Below are 19,657 nucleotides of genomic sequence, written 5' to 3'. Positions count from 1 at the left end.
CTCTGGTGGCGCAGCATAGCACTGCGATGCAGTGCTCTAGACCACTGCGCCACCCGGGAGCAGTTATGGATTCTCAAAGAGAAGGATGGGAGGACACCTGCCAATTCCTTGTGGCTTTGGAAGAACAAAAAGGAACATGTCCTCACGGAACTCAACTGAAGCTCACATGGTGGAGGATGCAGGGAGGATACCCCTTCCGATACTAGAGACCAGAGAAGAGAAGAGAGCTTTTCTCATTTAGCTTTGTGTGCATCAGCAGTTTTTTTTCCTGTACAGTTGAAGGGTTTTGCTAAGACCCAGTCAAGCAGCACATTGCTGACAGGGTAAAAACTATATATTAGAGCGATAGATAAAGCGTTCATACTGAGAATGAATGTCCTTGTTTTAGTCTGCTCTAGCACATATCATACAGATAATGAATGTCCTTGTTTTAGTCTGCTCTAGCACATATCATACTGAGAATGAATGTCCTTGTTTTAGTCTGCTCTAGCACATATCATACTGAGAATGAATGTCCTTGTTTTAGTCTGCTCTAGCACATATCATACTGAGAATGAATGTCCTTGTTTTAGTCTGCTCTAGCACATATCATACTGAGAATGAATGTCCTTGTTTTAGTCTGCTCTAGCACATATCATACTGAGAATGAATGTCCTTGTTTTAGTCTGCTCTAGCACATATCATACTGAGAATGAATGTCCTTGTTTTAGTCTGCTCTAGCACATATCATACTGAGAATTAATGTCCTTGTTTTAGCCTGCTCTAGCACATATGTGCGTGTCAGTCTATATGTAATTACAGGGCTCCAGACAAGCTTAATTTGAGCAGTTAATGTCTGATTTGACATGTCCATGAATCTGAGACGAGGGGCTCTATTCAATCATAAAGCTGAAGGGTTAAGGATTCCGCAATAGAAAACGTTAAGGTCATTTCCTATTGAGCCGACATATGCAGCGTTTAACCTGAATGCAGCCTCCACTAAAAAGTGTGAGCGTTGCCTTTCAATTTCAATCACGCTGTAAAGCTGTAGTTCTGCGATGCGGATTGAATAGAGCCCTATATATTTATATAATGTCTGGTAATAGGAGCAGTAAGCAAAGACATTCAAATGAAGTTTATTAAGAAATGTCACAGTCTTTTAAAAGGGAAATATGTCCATATATCCTACCACACTCTACCAAGGAGCACATCTTTCTCTGTTCCCGCTACGATCAAATTATCATTTGTCCTGTCACTTTTGTTTTTCAAATGTCCTATGTACAGTTCATTCGGAAAGTATTCAGACCCCTTGACTTTTTCCAAATTTTTTCCACAAATATTTTTACAACTTGATTGGAGTCCACCTGTGATAAATTCAATTGATTGAACATGATTTTGAAAGGTACACACCTGTCCATATAAGGTCCCACAGTGGACTGTGTATGTCAGAGCAAAAACCAAACCAAGAGGTCGAAGGAACTGTACGTAGAGCTCTAAGACAGGATTGTGCCGAGGCACAGATCTAAGGAAGGGTACCAAAACATTTCTGCAGCATTGAAGGTTCCCAAGAACACAGTGGCCATCATTGTTAAATGGAAGAAGTTTGGAATCACCAAGACTCTTCCTAGAGCTGGCTGCCCGGCCAAACTGAGCAATCTGGGGAGAAGGGAATTGGCCAAGAACCCGATGGTCACTCTGACAGAGCTACAAAGTTCCTCTGTGGAGATGGGAGAACCTTCCAGAAGGACAACCATCCCTGCACCACTCCACCAATCATGCCTTTATGGTAGAGTGGCCAGACGGAAGCCACTCCTCAGTAAAAACCACATGACAGCCCTCTGATTTTGCCAAAAGGCACCAAAAGACTCTCAGACCATGAGAAACATGATTTTCTGGTCTGATGAAACCAAGATTGAACTTAGTCAGGATCGAGGGAAATATGAACGGAGCAAAGAACAGAGAGCTCTTTGATGAAAACCTGCTCCAGAGTGCTCAGGACCTCAGACTGGGGTGAAGGTTCACCTTCCAACAGGACAACGACCCTAAGCACACAGCCAAGACAACGCAGGAGTGGCTTCGTGACAAGTCTCTGAATGTCCTTGAGAGGCCCAGGCAGAGCCCGGACTGGAACCCGACCAAACATCTCTGGAGAGACTTGCAGCTCAACACAAGAAAGACCATGACTGCGTCCCAAATGGCACCCTGTTGCCTGTATAGTGAATAGCCACCAACAGCTGGGATAGGGCCTTGTCAACACCTACATCTTTTGGACTGAGTGGATGGCAGAGAGCCAAGGAGGCTAAGAAGACTCGAGGGGGAATCTCTCTGATGTGGTTAAGGTCTATGCTTTGGTTTGTTCACAGTAGGAATGAGAGCGCACCTGGCATTGCCCAGGTGACTGGACCCACATCTCCCTTTTGTCTTGTACTGTACAGTTGGTGGGTGGTGGTGGTGGGCTATTCAGACCAGGAATAGACTGTGCTGGTACCAGAGAATTGTTTGTTTAATACAAACCCTGGGTTGTGTAGCACAGCCAACAGAGGCAGAGATATCAATACACTACTGTAGCTCAATGCATGACATCTATAATGTCAAGGCTTGGTTGTTTAGATTCATGACCTCATTGACTTGCTGTGTTTCCGTTCATCATACAAAATGTGTAAGCACATCGTTTGAGACAGGGTTGAGAGGTTTTCTATGATAACAGGAAGAGGGGTCAAATGATATATAGACCATAGTGGTAAATGCATAATGTGCGGTAGATAAAGCCCTGGCTTTCATCAGGAGACGTCACCTTTGTCCCAAATGGCACCCTGTTTCCGATATAGTACACTTCTTTTAACCATAGCCCTATGTGTTCTGGTCAAAAGTAGTGCACTACATAGGAAATATGACACCCCTTTGGGACGGAAATGTTATCGACTATTATTATTAAGTGGATTACAGAGGAGAAGGTCACAAAGGTCATTCATCGTATGATTATAATTTCTGCCCAGAAAATACATGTTTAATTGGACAAAGTGCATGTAATTCTGGAGAAATAGGATTTCCTATTTATTTTTTGCATAGTTTCCTTATCATACATATTCCACATAGTAGCAGTACAGATGAAGGATCTTAATCTGAGCCAGTTTGCTACAGCAGGAAAATAATCCTGCAGCAACAGAAAATGTGAGTTATTATGTGGATTATAATGAATTAACATTTTGTAGGGGTTGATACATTTTTCGTAAGGGAAAATCAAGCGAAATAAGCTTTTTTTAACCTTCAAATACACTATACGTTTAGTTCTCCTGCAACAGAGTGATCAAATTAAGATCCTACATCTGTATGTCATAGAGTGTGAGTGATATTGTAATTGGCTTATATGATTATTATGTGGGCACTAAAGAAGTGACCCATCTTCTTCGGGATAGGTGTCCCTTCCACGGGACGGTTGAGCTAACGTAGGCTAATGCGATTAGCATGAGGTTGTAAGTAACAAGAACATTTCCCAGGACATAGACATATCTGATATTGGTTGAAAGCTTAAATTCTTGTTAATCTAACTGCAGTGTCCAATTTACAGTAGCTATTACAGTGAAATAATACCATACTATTGTTTGAGGAGAGTGCCTAATTTTGAACATGAAAAGTTATTAATAAACAAATTAGGCACATTTGGGCAGTCTTGATTAGAAATGTTGAACAGAAATGCAATGATTCATTGGATCAGCCTAAAACTTTGCACATACACTACTGTCATCTAGTGGCCAATATCTAAATTGCACCTGGGCTGAAATAATACATTATGGCCTTTCTCTTGCATTTCAAATATGATGCTACAAAAAAATACAAAAGAACGGTTGGTTTTTTCTTTGTATTATCTTTTACCAGATCTATTGTGTTACATCCCTTTCACATTTCCACAAACTTCAAAGGGTTTCCTTTCAAATGGTACCACGAATATGCATATCCTTGCTTCAGGGCCTGAGCTACAGGCAGTTAGATTTGGGTATGTAATATTAGGCGAAAATTTGAAAAAAAAGTGGCAGTTACTTAAGAGAATTTAAGGCAATTAAAAAAACAATTTTTTACGAATGAGACCTACTCAGCCATCATCACATGCATCCCGATGGGGTTTTGTAGGAGCTATGGTGTGTAAAGGACCTTCAATGTCACTCAGACCCAACTCTTCAGTCTGACCCACCTATTCAATAACAGAAAGTACAGAACGGAGCAAGGAGAGGACGAGCACAACGGCAGACCAACCTGTGACAGACCACTCTGTGACAGACCACCGTGTGACAGACCACTCTGTGACAGACCACTCTGTGACAGACCAACCTGTGACAGACCACTCTGTGACAGACCACTCTGTGACAGACCACCGTGTGACAGACCACTCTGTGACAGACTACTCTGTGACAGACCACTCTGTGACAGACCACTCTGTGACAGACCAACCTGTGACAGACCACTTTGTGACAGACCAACCTGTGACAGACCAACCTGTGACAGACCAACCTGTGACAGACCAACCTGTGACAGACCACTCTGTGACAGACCACTCTGTGACAGACCAACCTGTGACAGACCACTCTGTGACAGACCACTCTGTGACAGACCACCGTGTGACAGCAGCACTGAATGTTCTTCTGAAAATATCTAACAACTAACATATCGTTGTTTGGGACATTTTTGGAAAGTGAACCCAGATTCTTCCACTGTGTTTACCTCTGTGTTCTCTCAGTGGTTCCAAACTCCCCCCTACCCCCCCCTGTCTACCCCCCCCCCCCCCCCCCCCCCCAGTGTTCACCCACCCAGGCCCAGCCCACCTCAGCCAGCATGGACAGGGGGAGGTAGAGATAGTGGAACTTCCTCTGCAGGGGCTGGTCTTGAGTGCTTTACCAGATGTTTCCTGATCCCCTCTCCCCCCCTCTCTCTCTCGCCCTCACTCTCTCCCTGTCTCTCCCCCTCTCTCTACCTCCCTCCCTCCCTCTCTTCCTTCCTTCCTTCCGTCCCTCCCCTCCCCCTCTCTTTCCCTCCCTCTCTCCCCTCCCTCCCTCTCTCCCCTCCCTCCTTCCCCAGCAGTGAAATGGAAGGGAAGGAGGGAGTAGCAGTCAGTCTCTCTCTCCCTCTGGATCTAAGCATATAGAACATAGGCACCTGGAGTCCTTGCTGCTTCACAGCCCTCTCTATCCCTCTATTTCTGCATCTGCAGGCCAACCAGAGAGCCAGCCGGAGCTGTTGTTGATGCTTCTACAGGGATCTGCTTTGGCTTAGTGAGAGGAGGCCGTAACTCACCTGCGCTCACAGACACACACACACAGACAAACAGCCAGACAGACACACACTCAAGGTTGCCCGGCCCATCCGCCTCACACACACCTTTGGAGTGCACTGTGAGAGAGGAGGAGAGGAGTACACCGTGCTGGTTCTACTCTATAGTAATGTCGTGGGACTGTGGCCTGAAGTACATATTCTCTGGGTCCCCGGCGCTGCAGCCGGGGGGTGTGTGTGCCCTGCACGACAAGGAGGACCTGTCCCGTCTGGAGATGGTCCAGAGACTGGCCAAGGACGGATGCCGCTTCCTCCAGAACCACAACAACAGCAGCAAGGCCGCCCCGGAGAGGACAGCAGAGGTGAGAGACAACGTCACGCTGCATTCACAGAATATTAACACTGTGACAGAGTTAGAGAAATCATCACACTCTCAAACACTGTGACAGAGTTAGTCTAGAGAAATCACCACACTCTCAAACACTGTGACAGAGTTAGTCTAGAGAAATCATCACACTCTCAAACACTGTGACAGAGTTAGTCTAGAGAAATCACCAGACACTCAAACACTGTGACAGAGTTAGTCTAGAGAAATCATCACACTCTCAAACACTGTGACAGAGTTAGTCTAGAGAAATCACCAGACACTCAAACACTGTGACAGAGCTAGAGAAATCATCACACTCTCAAACACTGTGACAGAGTTAGTCTAGAGAAATCATCACACTCTCAAACACTGTGACAGAGTTGGTCTAGAGAAATCACTAGACACTTAAACACTGTGACAGAGTTAGTCTAGAGAAATCACCAGACACTCAAACAGTGACAGAGTTGGTCTAGAGAAATCACCAGACACTTAAACACTGTGACAGAGTTAGTCTAGAGAAATCACCAGACACTCAAACACTGTGACAGAGTTAGTCTAGAGAAATCACCAGACACTTAAACAGTGACAGAGTTGGTCTAGAGAAATCACCAGACACTTAAACACTGTGACAGAGTTAGTCTAGAGAAATCACCAGACACTCAAACACTGTGACAGAGTTAGTCTAGAGAAATCACCAGACACTCAAACACTGTGACAGAGTTAGTCTAGAGAAATCACCAGACACTCAAACACTGTGACAGAGTTAGTCTAGAGAAATCACCAGACACTCAAACACTGTGACAGAGTTAGTCTAGAGAAATCACCAGACACTCAAACACTGTGACAGAGTTAGTCTAGAGAAATCACCAGACACTCAAACAGTGACAGAGTTGGTCTAGAGAAATCACCAGACACTTAAACACTGTGACAGAGTTAGTCTAGAGAAATCACCAGACACTCAAACACTGTGACAGAGTTAGTCTAGAGAAATCACCAGACACTCAAACACTGTGACAGAGTTAGTCTAGAGAAATCACCAGACACTCAAACACTGTGACAGAGTTAGTCTAGAGAAATCACCAGACACTCAAACACTGTGACAGAGTTAGTCTAGAGAAATCACCAGACACTCAAACACTGTGACAGAGTTAGTCTAGAGAAATCACCAGACACTCAAACACTACACTCTTAGAAAAAAGGGTTCCAAAAGAGTTCCTTGCAGAGGGATAGGGTTCTACCAAGAACCGTTTTGATCAGAAGAACCCTTTTGGAAAACCAGTGTTCTTAGTAAGGCAAAGGGTTCTACCTAGAACCTTTAACATCCTAAGAAGCGTTTTTGGAAGAAAGGGTTCTTTGGAAGGCAAGTAGGGTTTTACATAGAACCATAATGACTATTTCCCAGCTCTACTGCAGGGAGATTTTCAGATGTTTGGTTTTACTGTAATATCTGTGTTTTGCGTGTACATTTATTCATTTGGATTAACTTTATGCTACACAATGATAAATAACATATCCTTTCTGTTGGATGTATTGCACCCGTTACTGAGATGGTTGTTCCAGTTAGATGATTGAGGCAGCCTCAGTATTCAATCTGCTCTACCCTGGCACTCATTCTGAATACAGGTTGTAGGTGATTAACAATGTTGGATATCCTAACACTGGCTGGATTCCAGTAGGAATTACATATCACTTTGCAAGCCCGCATAATGTGACTTACAGGCCTGATGTGGCCTGTAAACCAGGAGATTCCTAACACCACTGTGTTAGGATATAACTAGGCCTTCAAATAAAGGCCTTATGATATATGTTATGTATTGTCAAAAATAATAAAATTGGCTGGTGGAACCATTTATTGAGGATTCTAGGAAGAACCGTCCAAAGATAAAAGGGTTCTCTGCAGAATCCTTCATAAACGGTTCTAAGCAGAACCCTTCATAGAGGATTCTACCCGGCACTAAGAAGGGTTCCCATATGGGGACAAACCAAAGAACCCTGTATGGTTGTATTTAGCAGCTTTTTCTCTAAGAGTGTTCTGTATGACTGAACGAGGGGGAATGAAAAGTGATGTGTGTACTGTAGCAAAACTAGTTGAACAATACACAAAAGTGTGTGTTTTATGATTGTGAGCCGTCCTGAGATGACACATGCACATCATTCAACAAATAATTCAGTCAGTGCATCCAGTTCATGTGACTGAAAGTAAAAGCATGTGGGGACAATATGTTTTGGAGAGTGGGTAATCCTCATACAGCAGTTGTGACTATTGGCTTTGTTACTACTGTAATTCAACAGTGTCGGAGATGAAAGCACAATCTTAATTAAGAAATATAGTCCCATTTTATCTCACGCTAAATTGCACAAAGCATTATTTTAACAGTACAGTATCAGCTGCCTCAGAGTGGGTGCATCAATATGTCTCTAATTCAAATGATACTCTTATCTTGTATTCTAATTGTATCTATCCCAATTAGCATACTATTATCTAACACACACAGTCCCACTACATTAGATACCATGTCTGACATTCTCTAACACACAGTCCCACTACAATAGATACATTAGATGTCTGACATTCTCTAACACACAGTCCCACTACATTAGATGTCTGTCATTCTCTAACACACAGTCCCACTACATTAAATACCATGTCTGACATTCTCTAACACACAGTCCACCTACATTAGATGTCTGACATTCTCTAACACACAGTCCACCTACATTAGATGTCTGACATTCTCTAACACACAGTCCACCTACATTAGATGTCTGACATTCTCTAACACACAGTCCCACTACATTAGATGTCTGACATTCTCTAACACACAGTCCACCTACATTAGATGTCTGACATTCTCTAACACACAGTCCCACTACATTAGATGTCTGACATTCTCTAACACACAGTCCCACTACATTAGATACATTAGATGTCTGACTCTGGGGCATACAGTTCCTGTGTGTGCTTGTATACGTATGTGTGTTGCATGTGTGTGTTGCATGAGTGTATGCTGTACTGTGTGTTGATTCATAATGCTTATAAGCACCACTCCCTCTAGAGCACCACTCTCTCTAGAGCACCACTCCCTCTATAAGCACCACTCTCTCTAGAGCACCACTCCCTCTATAAGCACCACTCTCTCTAGATCACCTCTCCCTCTATAAGCACCACTCTCTCTAGAGCACCACTCTCTCTAGATCACCTCTCCCTCTATAAGCACCACTCTCTCTAGAGCACCACTCCCTCTATAAGCACCACTCTCTCTAGAGCACCACTCCCTCTAGATCACCACTCTCTCTAGAGCACCACTCCCTCTATAAGCACCACTCTCTCTAGATCACCTCTCCCTCTATAAGCACCACTCTCTCTAGATCACCTCTCCCTCTATAAGCACCACTCTCTCTAGAGCACCACTCTCTCTAGATCACCTCTCCCTCTATAAGCACCACTCTCTCTAGAGCACCACTCCCTCTATAAGCACCACTCTCTCTAGAGCACCACTCCCTCTAGATCACCACTCTCTCTAGAGCACCACTCCCTCTATAAGCACCACTCTCTCTAGATCACCTCTCCCTCTATAAGCACCACTCGCTCTAGAGCACCACTCTCTCTAGATCACCTCTCCCTCTATAAGCACCACTCTCTCTAGAGCACCACTCCCTCTATAAGCACCACTCTCTACAGTACCACTCCCTCTATAAATATCACTCTCTCTAGAGCACCACTCCCTCTATAAGCACCACTCTCTCTAGATCACCACTCCCTCTATAAGCACCACTCCCTCTATAAGCACCACTCTCTCTATAAGCCCCACACCCTCTAGAGCACCACTCCCTCTATAAGCCCCACACCCTCTAGAGCACCACTCCCTCTATAAGCACCACTCTCTCTAGAGCACCACTCCCTCTATAAGCCCCACACCCTCTAGAGCATCACTCCCTCTATAAGCACCACTCTTTCTAGAGCACCACTCCCTCTATAAGCACCACTCCCTCTAGAGCACCAATCCCTCTCGAGCACCACTCCCTCTAGATCACCTCTCCCTCTATATCACCTCTCCCTCTAGATCACCTCTCCCTCTATAAGCACCACTCTCTCTAGAGCACCACTCCCTCTATAAGCACCACTCCCTCTAGAGCATCTCTCCCGCTATAAGCACCACTCTCTCTAGAGCACCACTCCCTCTAAAGCACCACTCTCTCTAGAGCACCACTCCCTCTATATGCACCACTCTCTCTAGAGCACCACTCCCTCTATAAGCACCACTCTCTCTAGATCACCTCTAGCTCTATAAGCACCACTCCCTCTATAAGCACCACTCTCTCTAGATCACCTCTCCCTCTATAAGCACCACTCACTCTAGAGCACCACTCCCTCTACAAGCACCACTCTCTCTAGAACACCACTCCCTCTATAAGCACCACTCTCTACAGCACCACTCCCTCTATAAGCACCACTCTCTCTAGAGCACCACTCCCTCTATAAGCACCACTCTCTCTAGATCACCTCTCCCTCTATAAGCACCACTCTCTCTAGAGCACCACTCTCTCTATAAGCACCACTCCCTCTAGAGCACCACTCCCTCTATAAGCACCAGACTCTCTAGAGCACCACTCCCTCTATAAGCATCACTCTCTCTAGAGCACCACTCCCTCTATAAGCACCACTCTCTCTAGAGCACCACTCCCTCTATAAGCACAAATTCCTCTAGAGCACCACTCCCTCTAGAGCATCTCTCCCGCTATAAGCACCACTCTCTCTAGAGCACCACTCTCTCTATAAGCACCACTCCCTCTAGAGCACCACTCCCTCTAGATCACCTCTCCCTCTATAAGCACCACTCTCTCTAGAGCACCACTCCCTCTATAAGCACCAGACTCTCTAGAGCACCACTCCCTCTATAAGCACCACTCTCTCTAGATCACCTCTCCCTCTATAAGCACCACTCCCTCTAGAGCACCTCTCCCGCTATAAGCACCACTCTCTCTAGAGCACCACTCCCTCTAGAGCACCACTCCCTCTAGAGCACCACTCCCTCTAGAGCACCACTCCCTCTATAAGCACCACTCCCTCTATAAGCACCACTCCCTCTATAAGCACCACTCCCTCTATAAGCACCATACTCTCTAGATCACCACTCCCTCTAGAGTACCACTCCCTCTATAAGCACCCCTCCCTCTAGAGCACCACTCCCTCTATAAGCACCACTCCCTCTAGAGCACCACTCCCTCTAGAGCACCACTCCCTCTATAAGCACCACTCCTTCTAGAGCACCACTCCCTCTATAAGCACCACTCCCTCTATAAGCACCACTCCATCTAGAGCACCACTCCCTCTAGAGCACCACTCCCTTTAGAGCACCACTCCCTCTAGAGCACCACTCCCTCTATAAGCACCACTCCCTCTATAAGCACCACTCCCTCTATAAGCACCATACTCTCTAGATCACCACTCCCTCTAGAGTACCACTCCCTCTATAAGCACCCCTCCCTCTAGAGCACCACTCCCTCTATAAGCACCACTCCCTCTAGAGCACCACTCCCTCTAGAGCACCACTCCCTCTATAAGCACCACTCCTTCTAGAGCACCACTCCCTCTATAAGCACCACTCCCTCTATAAGCACCACTCCATCTAGAGCACCACTCCCTCTAGAGCACCACTCCCTTTAGAGCACCACTCCCTCTAGAGCACCACTCCCTCTAGAGCACCACTCCATCTAGAGCACCACTCCCTCTAGAGCACCACTCCCTTTAGAGCACCACTCCCTCTAGAGCACCACTCCCTCTAGAGCACCACTCCATCTAGAGCACCACTCCCTCTAGAGCACCACTCCCTTTAGAGCACCACTCCCTTTAGAGCACCACTCCCTCTAGAGCACCACTCCCTCTAGAGCACCACTTCCTCTAGATCACCCTATCTAGAGCACCACTGCCTCTATAAGCACCACTCCATCTAGAGCACCACTCCCTCTAGATCACCACTCCCTCTAGATCACCACTCCCCCTAGAGCACCACTCCCCCTAGAGCACCACTCCCTCTAGAGCACCACTCCCTCTAGAGCCAACCATTCATCCAAATGATCTTAACTTGTCATCTGGTATTATTGGATGGTTCATATCCGGTAATGCCTCTGCCAGAAGGATCTCTCCAGGAACAGGGTTGGAGTTCAAACCTACAGGAGGGTATCTCTCCAGGAACAGGGTTGAGGTGAAAACCTCCAGGAGGGTATCTCTCCAGGAACAGGGTTGGAGTGAAAACCTCCAGGAGGGTCTCTCCAGGAACAGGGTTGGAGTGAAAACCTCCAGGAGGGCATCTCCAGGAACAGGGAGTGGAAACCTCCAGAAGGGCATCTCTCCAGGAACAGGGTTGGAGTGAAAACCTCCAGGAGGGCATCTCCAGGAACAGGGTTGGAGTGGAAACCTCCAGGAGGGCATCTCCAGGAACAGGGTTGGAGAACCCTGCCCTAGTGAACCAAGCCTATTGCCTGCCCACTCACTTGTTATTCTGAGAACTAGAAGGATCTAGAGAGGAGCATTATTAAGTCCTACGTAACACCCTATTCAGTTACCTTGGAATACACCTACTGTAAGAGCTATATGGCAAATGATTGACAAACATTCTAGCTAGCTACTGTGACTGCCTTATTAACCTGTTAAAAACAAATGAGATGCATTTCGTTCCTAACTACCGTATACTTAGAACCACCATAACGTCAATACCGTTAACTGAATCCAATCTGTGCTTTATCAGTGTTATTGGGTGGTTAAGAGCGCTCACTCAATGTTGTGTCAAGATCCAACAGCCTATTAGAACGCTTGAGAGGAGGTGGTGTCCTGATTGGCTAGCTCGGTGTAGGGTGAAGTTGCCCCTAGATGCTGATCTTAGGAAAATGTAGCATTTTGCCCACTAATGGTGAAGGTCAGGCCTGGGGGAGGGAGGCTGATCCTAGGTCTGTACCTAGAACCACCCTGGAGCGCTGAGTCCACGATGCCTCAGTTCTTCCCTTCCTGCCTGGCCAGCTGTGTCTCTATCTGTGCAGCAGAACGGTACAGCAACAATGGCAGGAAGAGCTGACGCAAGTTCCACAGGCCCCTGGCTGGCCCCACCGTGGGCTGGCCCCACCGTGGGCTGGCCCCTCAGTCTCCCCACCATGCCAAGACATTGTGTTGGTTTCAGGGTGGATTTCAATGCTGCAGGTCCCTGACCTTTTCTCCAAAACACTGGGGTTGAGTCCCAAACTGCACCTTTTTCCCTATATAGTGCACTACGATTGACCAGAGCCCTATGGACCCTTGTCAAAGTACTGTAGGTCACTATATAGGGATCCATTTGGGACGCAGCCTGGAGCAGGGTTGGTTACTGTAGCCCTGCTTGTCATAATTCACCACAATGAACGTGACTCTACTGTACACCGTAGCATGGCCTTAAATGCCATCTTAGATGTGATAACAACATCTCCTTGTCGTTGTGTGTTCTTTCAGTAAATGTCACCTTCTTTGTCAGTAGGGCGAACTCTTCTACGTCAAGTGGGTGTCTCAAGTAGGGCTCAAACCTATTTTTATTCTCAAGGTTTTTAATAAAGCCCACATCACAAAAAAGGAGAACATGCTTTGTTGGTGGGATCTGAGTATGACCAAGAGGCAAAGATCTGAGTTGGTTTAGAATAGATAACATTACAGGCAGGGCTTTGAACCATGAAGAGTTCCAGTTTAAAGGAAAGGAATTATGAAAAGACACTACAACGCATACAGTATACAGTACTCTCCGTAACACACACTGACCTCTACCCTCATGAAAACATCCAAGCAGTGTCCTACTACACCTGGAAAGTGGTGCAGTTCTTGCCCTGATAGATGTTCTGTTTACAGCGAGCTGTTGGGGAGTTGAATTACTGTATATAGGAAGGAAGTCAGTTGGACTCTCAAGAAGCAGTGTCACTTGTCATGTCATCATAGTAATGCAAAACACATCATCATGATGACGTGGCAAGTGGGGCGGCAGGGTTGCCTAGTGGTTAGAGTGTTGGGCTAGTAACCGAAAGGTTGCAAGTTCAAATCCCTGAGCTGACAAGGTACAAATCTGTTGTTCTACCCCTGAACAAGGCAGTTAACTCACTGTTCCTAGGCTGTCATTGAAAATAAGAATTTGTTCTTAACTGACTTGCCTAGTTAAATACATTTTAAAAACTTTACAGCTTGACTAATTCTTTAAGGAAAATACCACTCAAAAATATGTTTTTATTACAGGATCTTTCTTGACTGTCGTCTGAATGCTAAAGCAACATGTTCTGAAATGAAGAATAATAATGCATTCCATGTATTCTACACCTATTCTAGTCTGTTACCGTTGTAGCCTTGCATTTTCAGGGGCAGCTGTGTACTTATCTCTGTGTTTACTCGTATTGCTACCTCTAACGCCGTCGTAATCTACAGCACCTCCATAGAAAATGCACTTGCTGAGCATTTTTCATTCCTAGCCTACCAGGACAAATCCATTTTGAACACAGAGATAACTCTCCACAGCACAGTACATACAGTATCTTAGCACTAAAGCCAGTGTCCTACATGTTGTTGTGAATTGGTGATTTTTCAAGTCTGCCAGCCCAGCATAATGTATGGTACTGATTATGAGACGTGTCATCTCCACTAGGAAGCCTGTGTTGATATGGAGGGTTATTGCTGCCAGGTCGTAAATATTCCACAAGCTTATGTTTCCCTATGCTAGATAGCTCCTTTGTTTTCCTAAAGGATTCTGTAACAGTGGATCAATGTTTTGATCATCCGACACAGTCTTCTTTGTTTTCTTGTTCATTTCTTTTAATTTTTTTGTCCACTTGCAGAACAGAACAGTTTGAGATAATGTGCAGATGTCATGTCTATCTATTTTCATCACAGAGCCAATTCCTAGAGACGGACTGGAGGTTAACGGCCTAAGCAGGAATTTGAGTAACTCACTTCTGGATAGTAACCCAGGCAGACTTGCGTCACATCACTTCAGTAAAAACCACTTCCTCTACAGTCCTCTGATGTAAACTCTTCTCAGTGAGAGAGAGAATTCTATGTGTATCTGTGTTCTATCAAGACCCTGGAGGTCCTGCTGCGGACTTCATAGCGAACATGTTTGAGCTACCTCAGCCGTGGTTACACAGAGAATGCCATCACTCAGCATCCCTTCAGCACGGTCCCTCTGAACGGGAAAACAGCGTCTGGAGTGTCTCCATTTAGAAAGATGTTACTACCCTGACTTAAAATGTTAAGTGGTATCAACTTATCAAACGTACGTGTTATCAGCTCAACTTTGACATAACTTAACATTTGTAAGCATCATTTTTTTTTTTAAATGTGAAATAACTAAAGCAAGCCAACAGAGGGAGTTTCACTGCTCAGCCACAGTAGTGGGTTAGGAGTTCATTCAAACTGGACACGACCTATCAGGGTCTAAGTGATGGATAGCGGTTCTCCTCCACAGGGTTTATGTTAGGAAACATTCTAGTGGTACTGGAGGTCACCTGCACCACTTCTACAGGAACACTGTGTCCCAGAGAGACAGAGAGGAGAGAGAGGAGAGAGAGGAGAGAGAGGAGAGAGAGGAGAGAGAGGAGAGAGAGAGAGAGAGAGAGGAGAGAGAGAGGAGAGAGAGGAGAGAGAGGAGAGAGAGAGGAGAGAGAGAGAGAGAGAGGAGAGAGAGGAGAGAGAGGAGAGAGAGGAGAGAGAGGAGAGAGAGAGAGAGACAGAGGAGAGAGAGGAGAGAGAGGAGAGAGAGAGTGAGAGGAGAGAAAGACAGAGAGGAGTGAGAGAGAGAGATAGGAGAGAGAGAGGAGAGAGAGAGAGTTGCACTCTGCCTCATTAAAAGCATCCAGTCTGGAGTGGAGGCCAGTGCCATTGTTTATAGATGGACACTTGTGATCACAGAGGCCAGCCCATCCACAGAGTAGCACAGCAGCTGCAAAGACAGGATCAATAACTGTTTGGGGGGGGAGAGGAGAGACACGCCTGGCCTGATGCTGGTTGACTGGTCAGAGGCACTCTCTGATTCTACTCCCGAGTTTGGTTTACTGTTCAAGGTGCCATAGCACAAAATACAGTATCTGTCTTTAAGTTGTTGTTTTTTAGAGCAGGGGTTCTCAAACGTTTTGGGGCCAGGGACCCCTTTGGTGATAGCAAATTCTTCAAGAAGCATTGCCTGATGTGAACCATGCCTCGAACAAAAGAGATCTCAGAAGACGTAAGATTAAGAATTGTTGACTTGCATAAAGCTGGAAAGGGTTACAAAAGTATCTGTAAAAGCCTTGATGCTCATCAGTCCATCAGTCCACAGTAACAGTACACGTCATGCACTGCCAAGCTGTTGATTGCTGTGGATCAGTGGATAATCTGATGATGTTAAATACTGTGCAACCTATGGTTGGAAATGTACATGAGGTGACATCCCCATGTAGGTTTCAGATGAAGCCTTGTCCGAGCCAGAATGCCCCATAGGGACAGGAGCCCCTGTTTCTGTAGCGTGCAGCACCTTGATGTACAAGTAAACCCCCTGGACAGGGCACTAGTCTGTCACAACGCCTGTCACAGCGCCTGTCACAGCGCCTGTCACAGCGCCTGTCACAGGGTTCATAGAAAGCAGCTGTGTTGTTAAGCTGTCGTCATGGTGTGAAGCAGGATGCCGAGAAGCACAGCCCTCAGATTCTGGGAAACGGTTATGTTCTACAAATCCCACCTTGACTCACTGCCTGCATCCCAAATGGAACCCTATTCCCTACATAGTGCACTGCTTGTCACCAAAGCCCCTATGGGCCCTGATCAAACGTAATGCACTATGTAGGGAATAGGGTGCCATTTGGGACACAGACACTGTACTGTGTAAGGAAATGCTAATACCATTACCATTAATGGTCTTTTTGGATACGCATGAAAAAGTTCCTTCCTGTAAGATCTGCATCAGAGACGGCACCCTTTTCCCTGTACAGTGCACTCCCTTTGACCAGGGGGGATAGGCTGCCATTTGGGAGGCAGTCCAGATCTGATCGTGTGATTTCTGTGCTGCCTGTGTTGGGGAAAGTGCTCTGCTCATTGATAGACAGCTTTTTACTTGTGTGGATGTGCATTAGTTTGTGCATGTGTGTGTGTGTGTGGCCATGCTTTGTGATCAGTTGAAGTGTGTCAGGAAGTGGTGCTGTGCTGAAGGTCCCTGGATGCCTCAGTGCAATAGTCAATTAGAGCAGAAAACTGCAGCCACTTCCAGCCTGTCTGTCTGCCTAATGGCATGCAGAGGCTTGTGTTGACTGGTGTGTGTGTGTGTGTGTGTGTGTGTGTGTGTGTGTGTGTGTGTGTGTGTGTGTGTGTGTGTGTGTGTGTGTGTGTGTGTGTGTGTGTGTGTGTGTGTGTGTGTGTGTGTGTGTGTGTGTGTGTGTGTGTGTGTGTGTGTGTGTGTGTGTGTGTGTGTAGCATGCAGTAGACTCCTCATTATGACACACTAAGTAGTCCAGTCCAGACCCAGCAGTGTCAATCCTTCAACGGGCACCAATTACACCAGCAACAGACATGATTAGAATGTGCATGGCCACCCATTAATTAATATACTGTATTCTACCACCTATTAATCTACTGTACTCCACCACCTATTAATCTACTGTACTCTACCATCTATTAATCTACTGTACTCTACCACCTATTAATCTACTGTACTCTACCATCTATTCATCTACTTTATTCTACCACATATTCATCTACTGTACTCTACCACCTATTAATCTATTGTACTCTACCACCTATTCATCTACTGTAATCTACTATCTATTAATCTACTGTACTCTACCATCTATTCATCTACTTTATTCTACCACATATTAATCTACTGTACTCTACCACCTAATAATCTATTGTACTCTACCACCTATTCATCTACTGTACTCTACTATCTATTAATCTACTGTACTCTACCATCTATTCATCTACTTTATTCTACCACATATTAATCTACTGTACTCTACCACCTATTCCTCTACTGTATTCTACCACATATTAATCTACTGTACTCTACTATCTATTAATCTACTGTACTCTACCACCTATTAATCTACTGTACTCTACCATCTATTAATCTAATGTACTCTACCATCTATTAATCTACTGTACTCTACTATCTATTAATCTACTGTACTCTACCACCTATTAATCTACTGTACTCTACTATCTATTCATCTACTGTACTCTACCACATATTAATCTACTGTACTCTACCACATATTAATCTACTGTACTCTACCACATATTCATCTACTGTACTCTACTATCTATTCATCTACTGTACTCTACCACCTATTAATCTACTGTACTCTACTATCTATTCATCTACTGTACTCTACCACCTATTAATCTACTGTACTCTACCACATATTAATCTACTGTACTCTACCACATATTAATCTACTGTACTCTACCACATATGAATCTACTGTACTCTACCATCTATTCATCTACTGTACTCTACTATCTATTAATCTACTGTACTCTACCATCTATTCATCTACTGTAATCTACCATATATTAATCTACTGTACTCTACCACCTATTCCTCTACTGTATTCTACCACATATTAATCTACTGTACTCTACCATCTATTAAAGTACTGTACTCTACCATATATTAATCTACTGTACTCTACTATCTATTAATCTACTGTACTCTACCACCTATTCATCTACTGTATTCTACCACCTATTCATCTACTGTAATCTACTATCTATTAATGTACTGTATTCTACCACCTATTCATCTACTGTACTCTACCATCTATTAATCTATTGTACTCTTCTACGTATTAATCTACTGTACTCTACCATCTATTAATTTACTGTACTCTACCACCTATTTATCTACTGTACCCCACCACCTATTAATCTACTGTACTCTACCATCTATTAATCTACTGTACTCTACCACCTATTAATCTACTGTACTCTACTATCTATTAATCTATTGTACTCTTCTACGTATTAATCTACTGTACTCTACTATCTATTAATCTACTGTAATCTACTATCTGTTAATCTTCTGTATTCTACCACCTATTAATCTACTGTACTCTACCACCTATTAATCTACTGTACTCTACTATCTATTAATCTACTGTACTCTACCATCTATTAATCTACCGTACTCTACCATCTATTAATCTATTGTACTCTTCTACGTATTAATCTACTGTACTCTACTATCTATTAATCTACTGTAATCTACTATCTGTTAATCTTCTGTATTCTACCACCTATTAATCTACTGTACTCTACTATCTATTAATCTACTGTACTCTACCATCTATTAATCTACTGTACTCTACTATCTATTAATCTACTGTACTCTACCATCTATTAATCTATTGTACTCTTCTACGTATTAATCTACTGTACTCTACCACCTATTAATCTACTGTACTCTACCATCTATTAATCTACTGTACTCTACTATCTATTAATCTACTGTACTCTACCATCTATTAATCTACTGTACTCTACCATCTATTAATCTATTGTACTCTTCTACGTATTAATCTACTGTACTCTACTATCTATTAATCTACTGTACTCTACCATCTATTAATCTACTGTACTCTACCACCTATTAATCTACTGTACTCTACCATCTATTAATCTATTGTACTCTTCTACGTATTAATCTACTGTACTCTACTATCTATTAATCTACTGTAATCTACTATCTGTTAATCTTCTGTATTCTACCACCTATTAATCTACTGTACTCTACCACCTATTAATCTACTGAACTCTACCATCTATTAATCTACTGTAATCTACTATCTATTAATCTACTGTACTCTACCACCTATTAATCTACTGTATTCTACCACCTATTAATCTACTGTACTCTACCACCTATTCATCTACTGTACTCTACCACCTATTCATCTATTGTACTCTACCACCTATTCATCTACTGTACTCTACTATCTATTAATCTACTGTACTCTACCACCTATTAATCTACTGTATTCTACCACCTATTAATCTACTGTACTCTACCACCTATTCAT

At 44.2% G+C, this 19,657-nt stretch overlaps 1 protein-coding gene across 1 annotated transcript in view; it reads left to right on the top strand.

Moving 5' to 3' along the window:
* The first annotated feature begins 5,095 nt into the window (after positions 1 to 5,095).
* LOC129856911 (rap guanine nucleotide exchange factor 5-like) overlaps positions 5,096 to 19,657 on the top strand; it is a 77,707-nt gene continuing 63,145 nt past the window's right edge. The window contains exon 1 of the mRNA XM_055924671.1: positions 5,096 to 5,603. Within this exon, the coding sequence (XP_055780646.1) occupies positions 5,412 to 5,603 (192 nt within the window). The 5' untranslated portion in view covers positions 5,096 to 5,411. The remainder of the gene's footprint in view (positions 5,604 to 19,657) is intronic.

Source organism: Salvelinus fontinalis, chromosome 6 (assembly GCF_029448725.1).
Source record: "Salvelinus fontinalis isolate EN_2023a chromosome 6, ASM2944872v1, whole genome shotgun sequence".
Taxonomy (NCBI): Eukaryota; Metazoa; Chordata; class Actinopteri; order Salmoniformes; family Salmonidae; genus Salvelinus; species Salvelinus fontinalis.
Note: the sequence above shows the minus strand (reverse complement) of the source record. Positions and strands in the feature narration are given on the sequence as shown.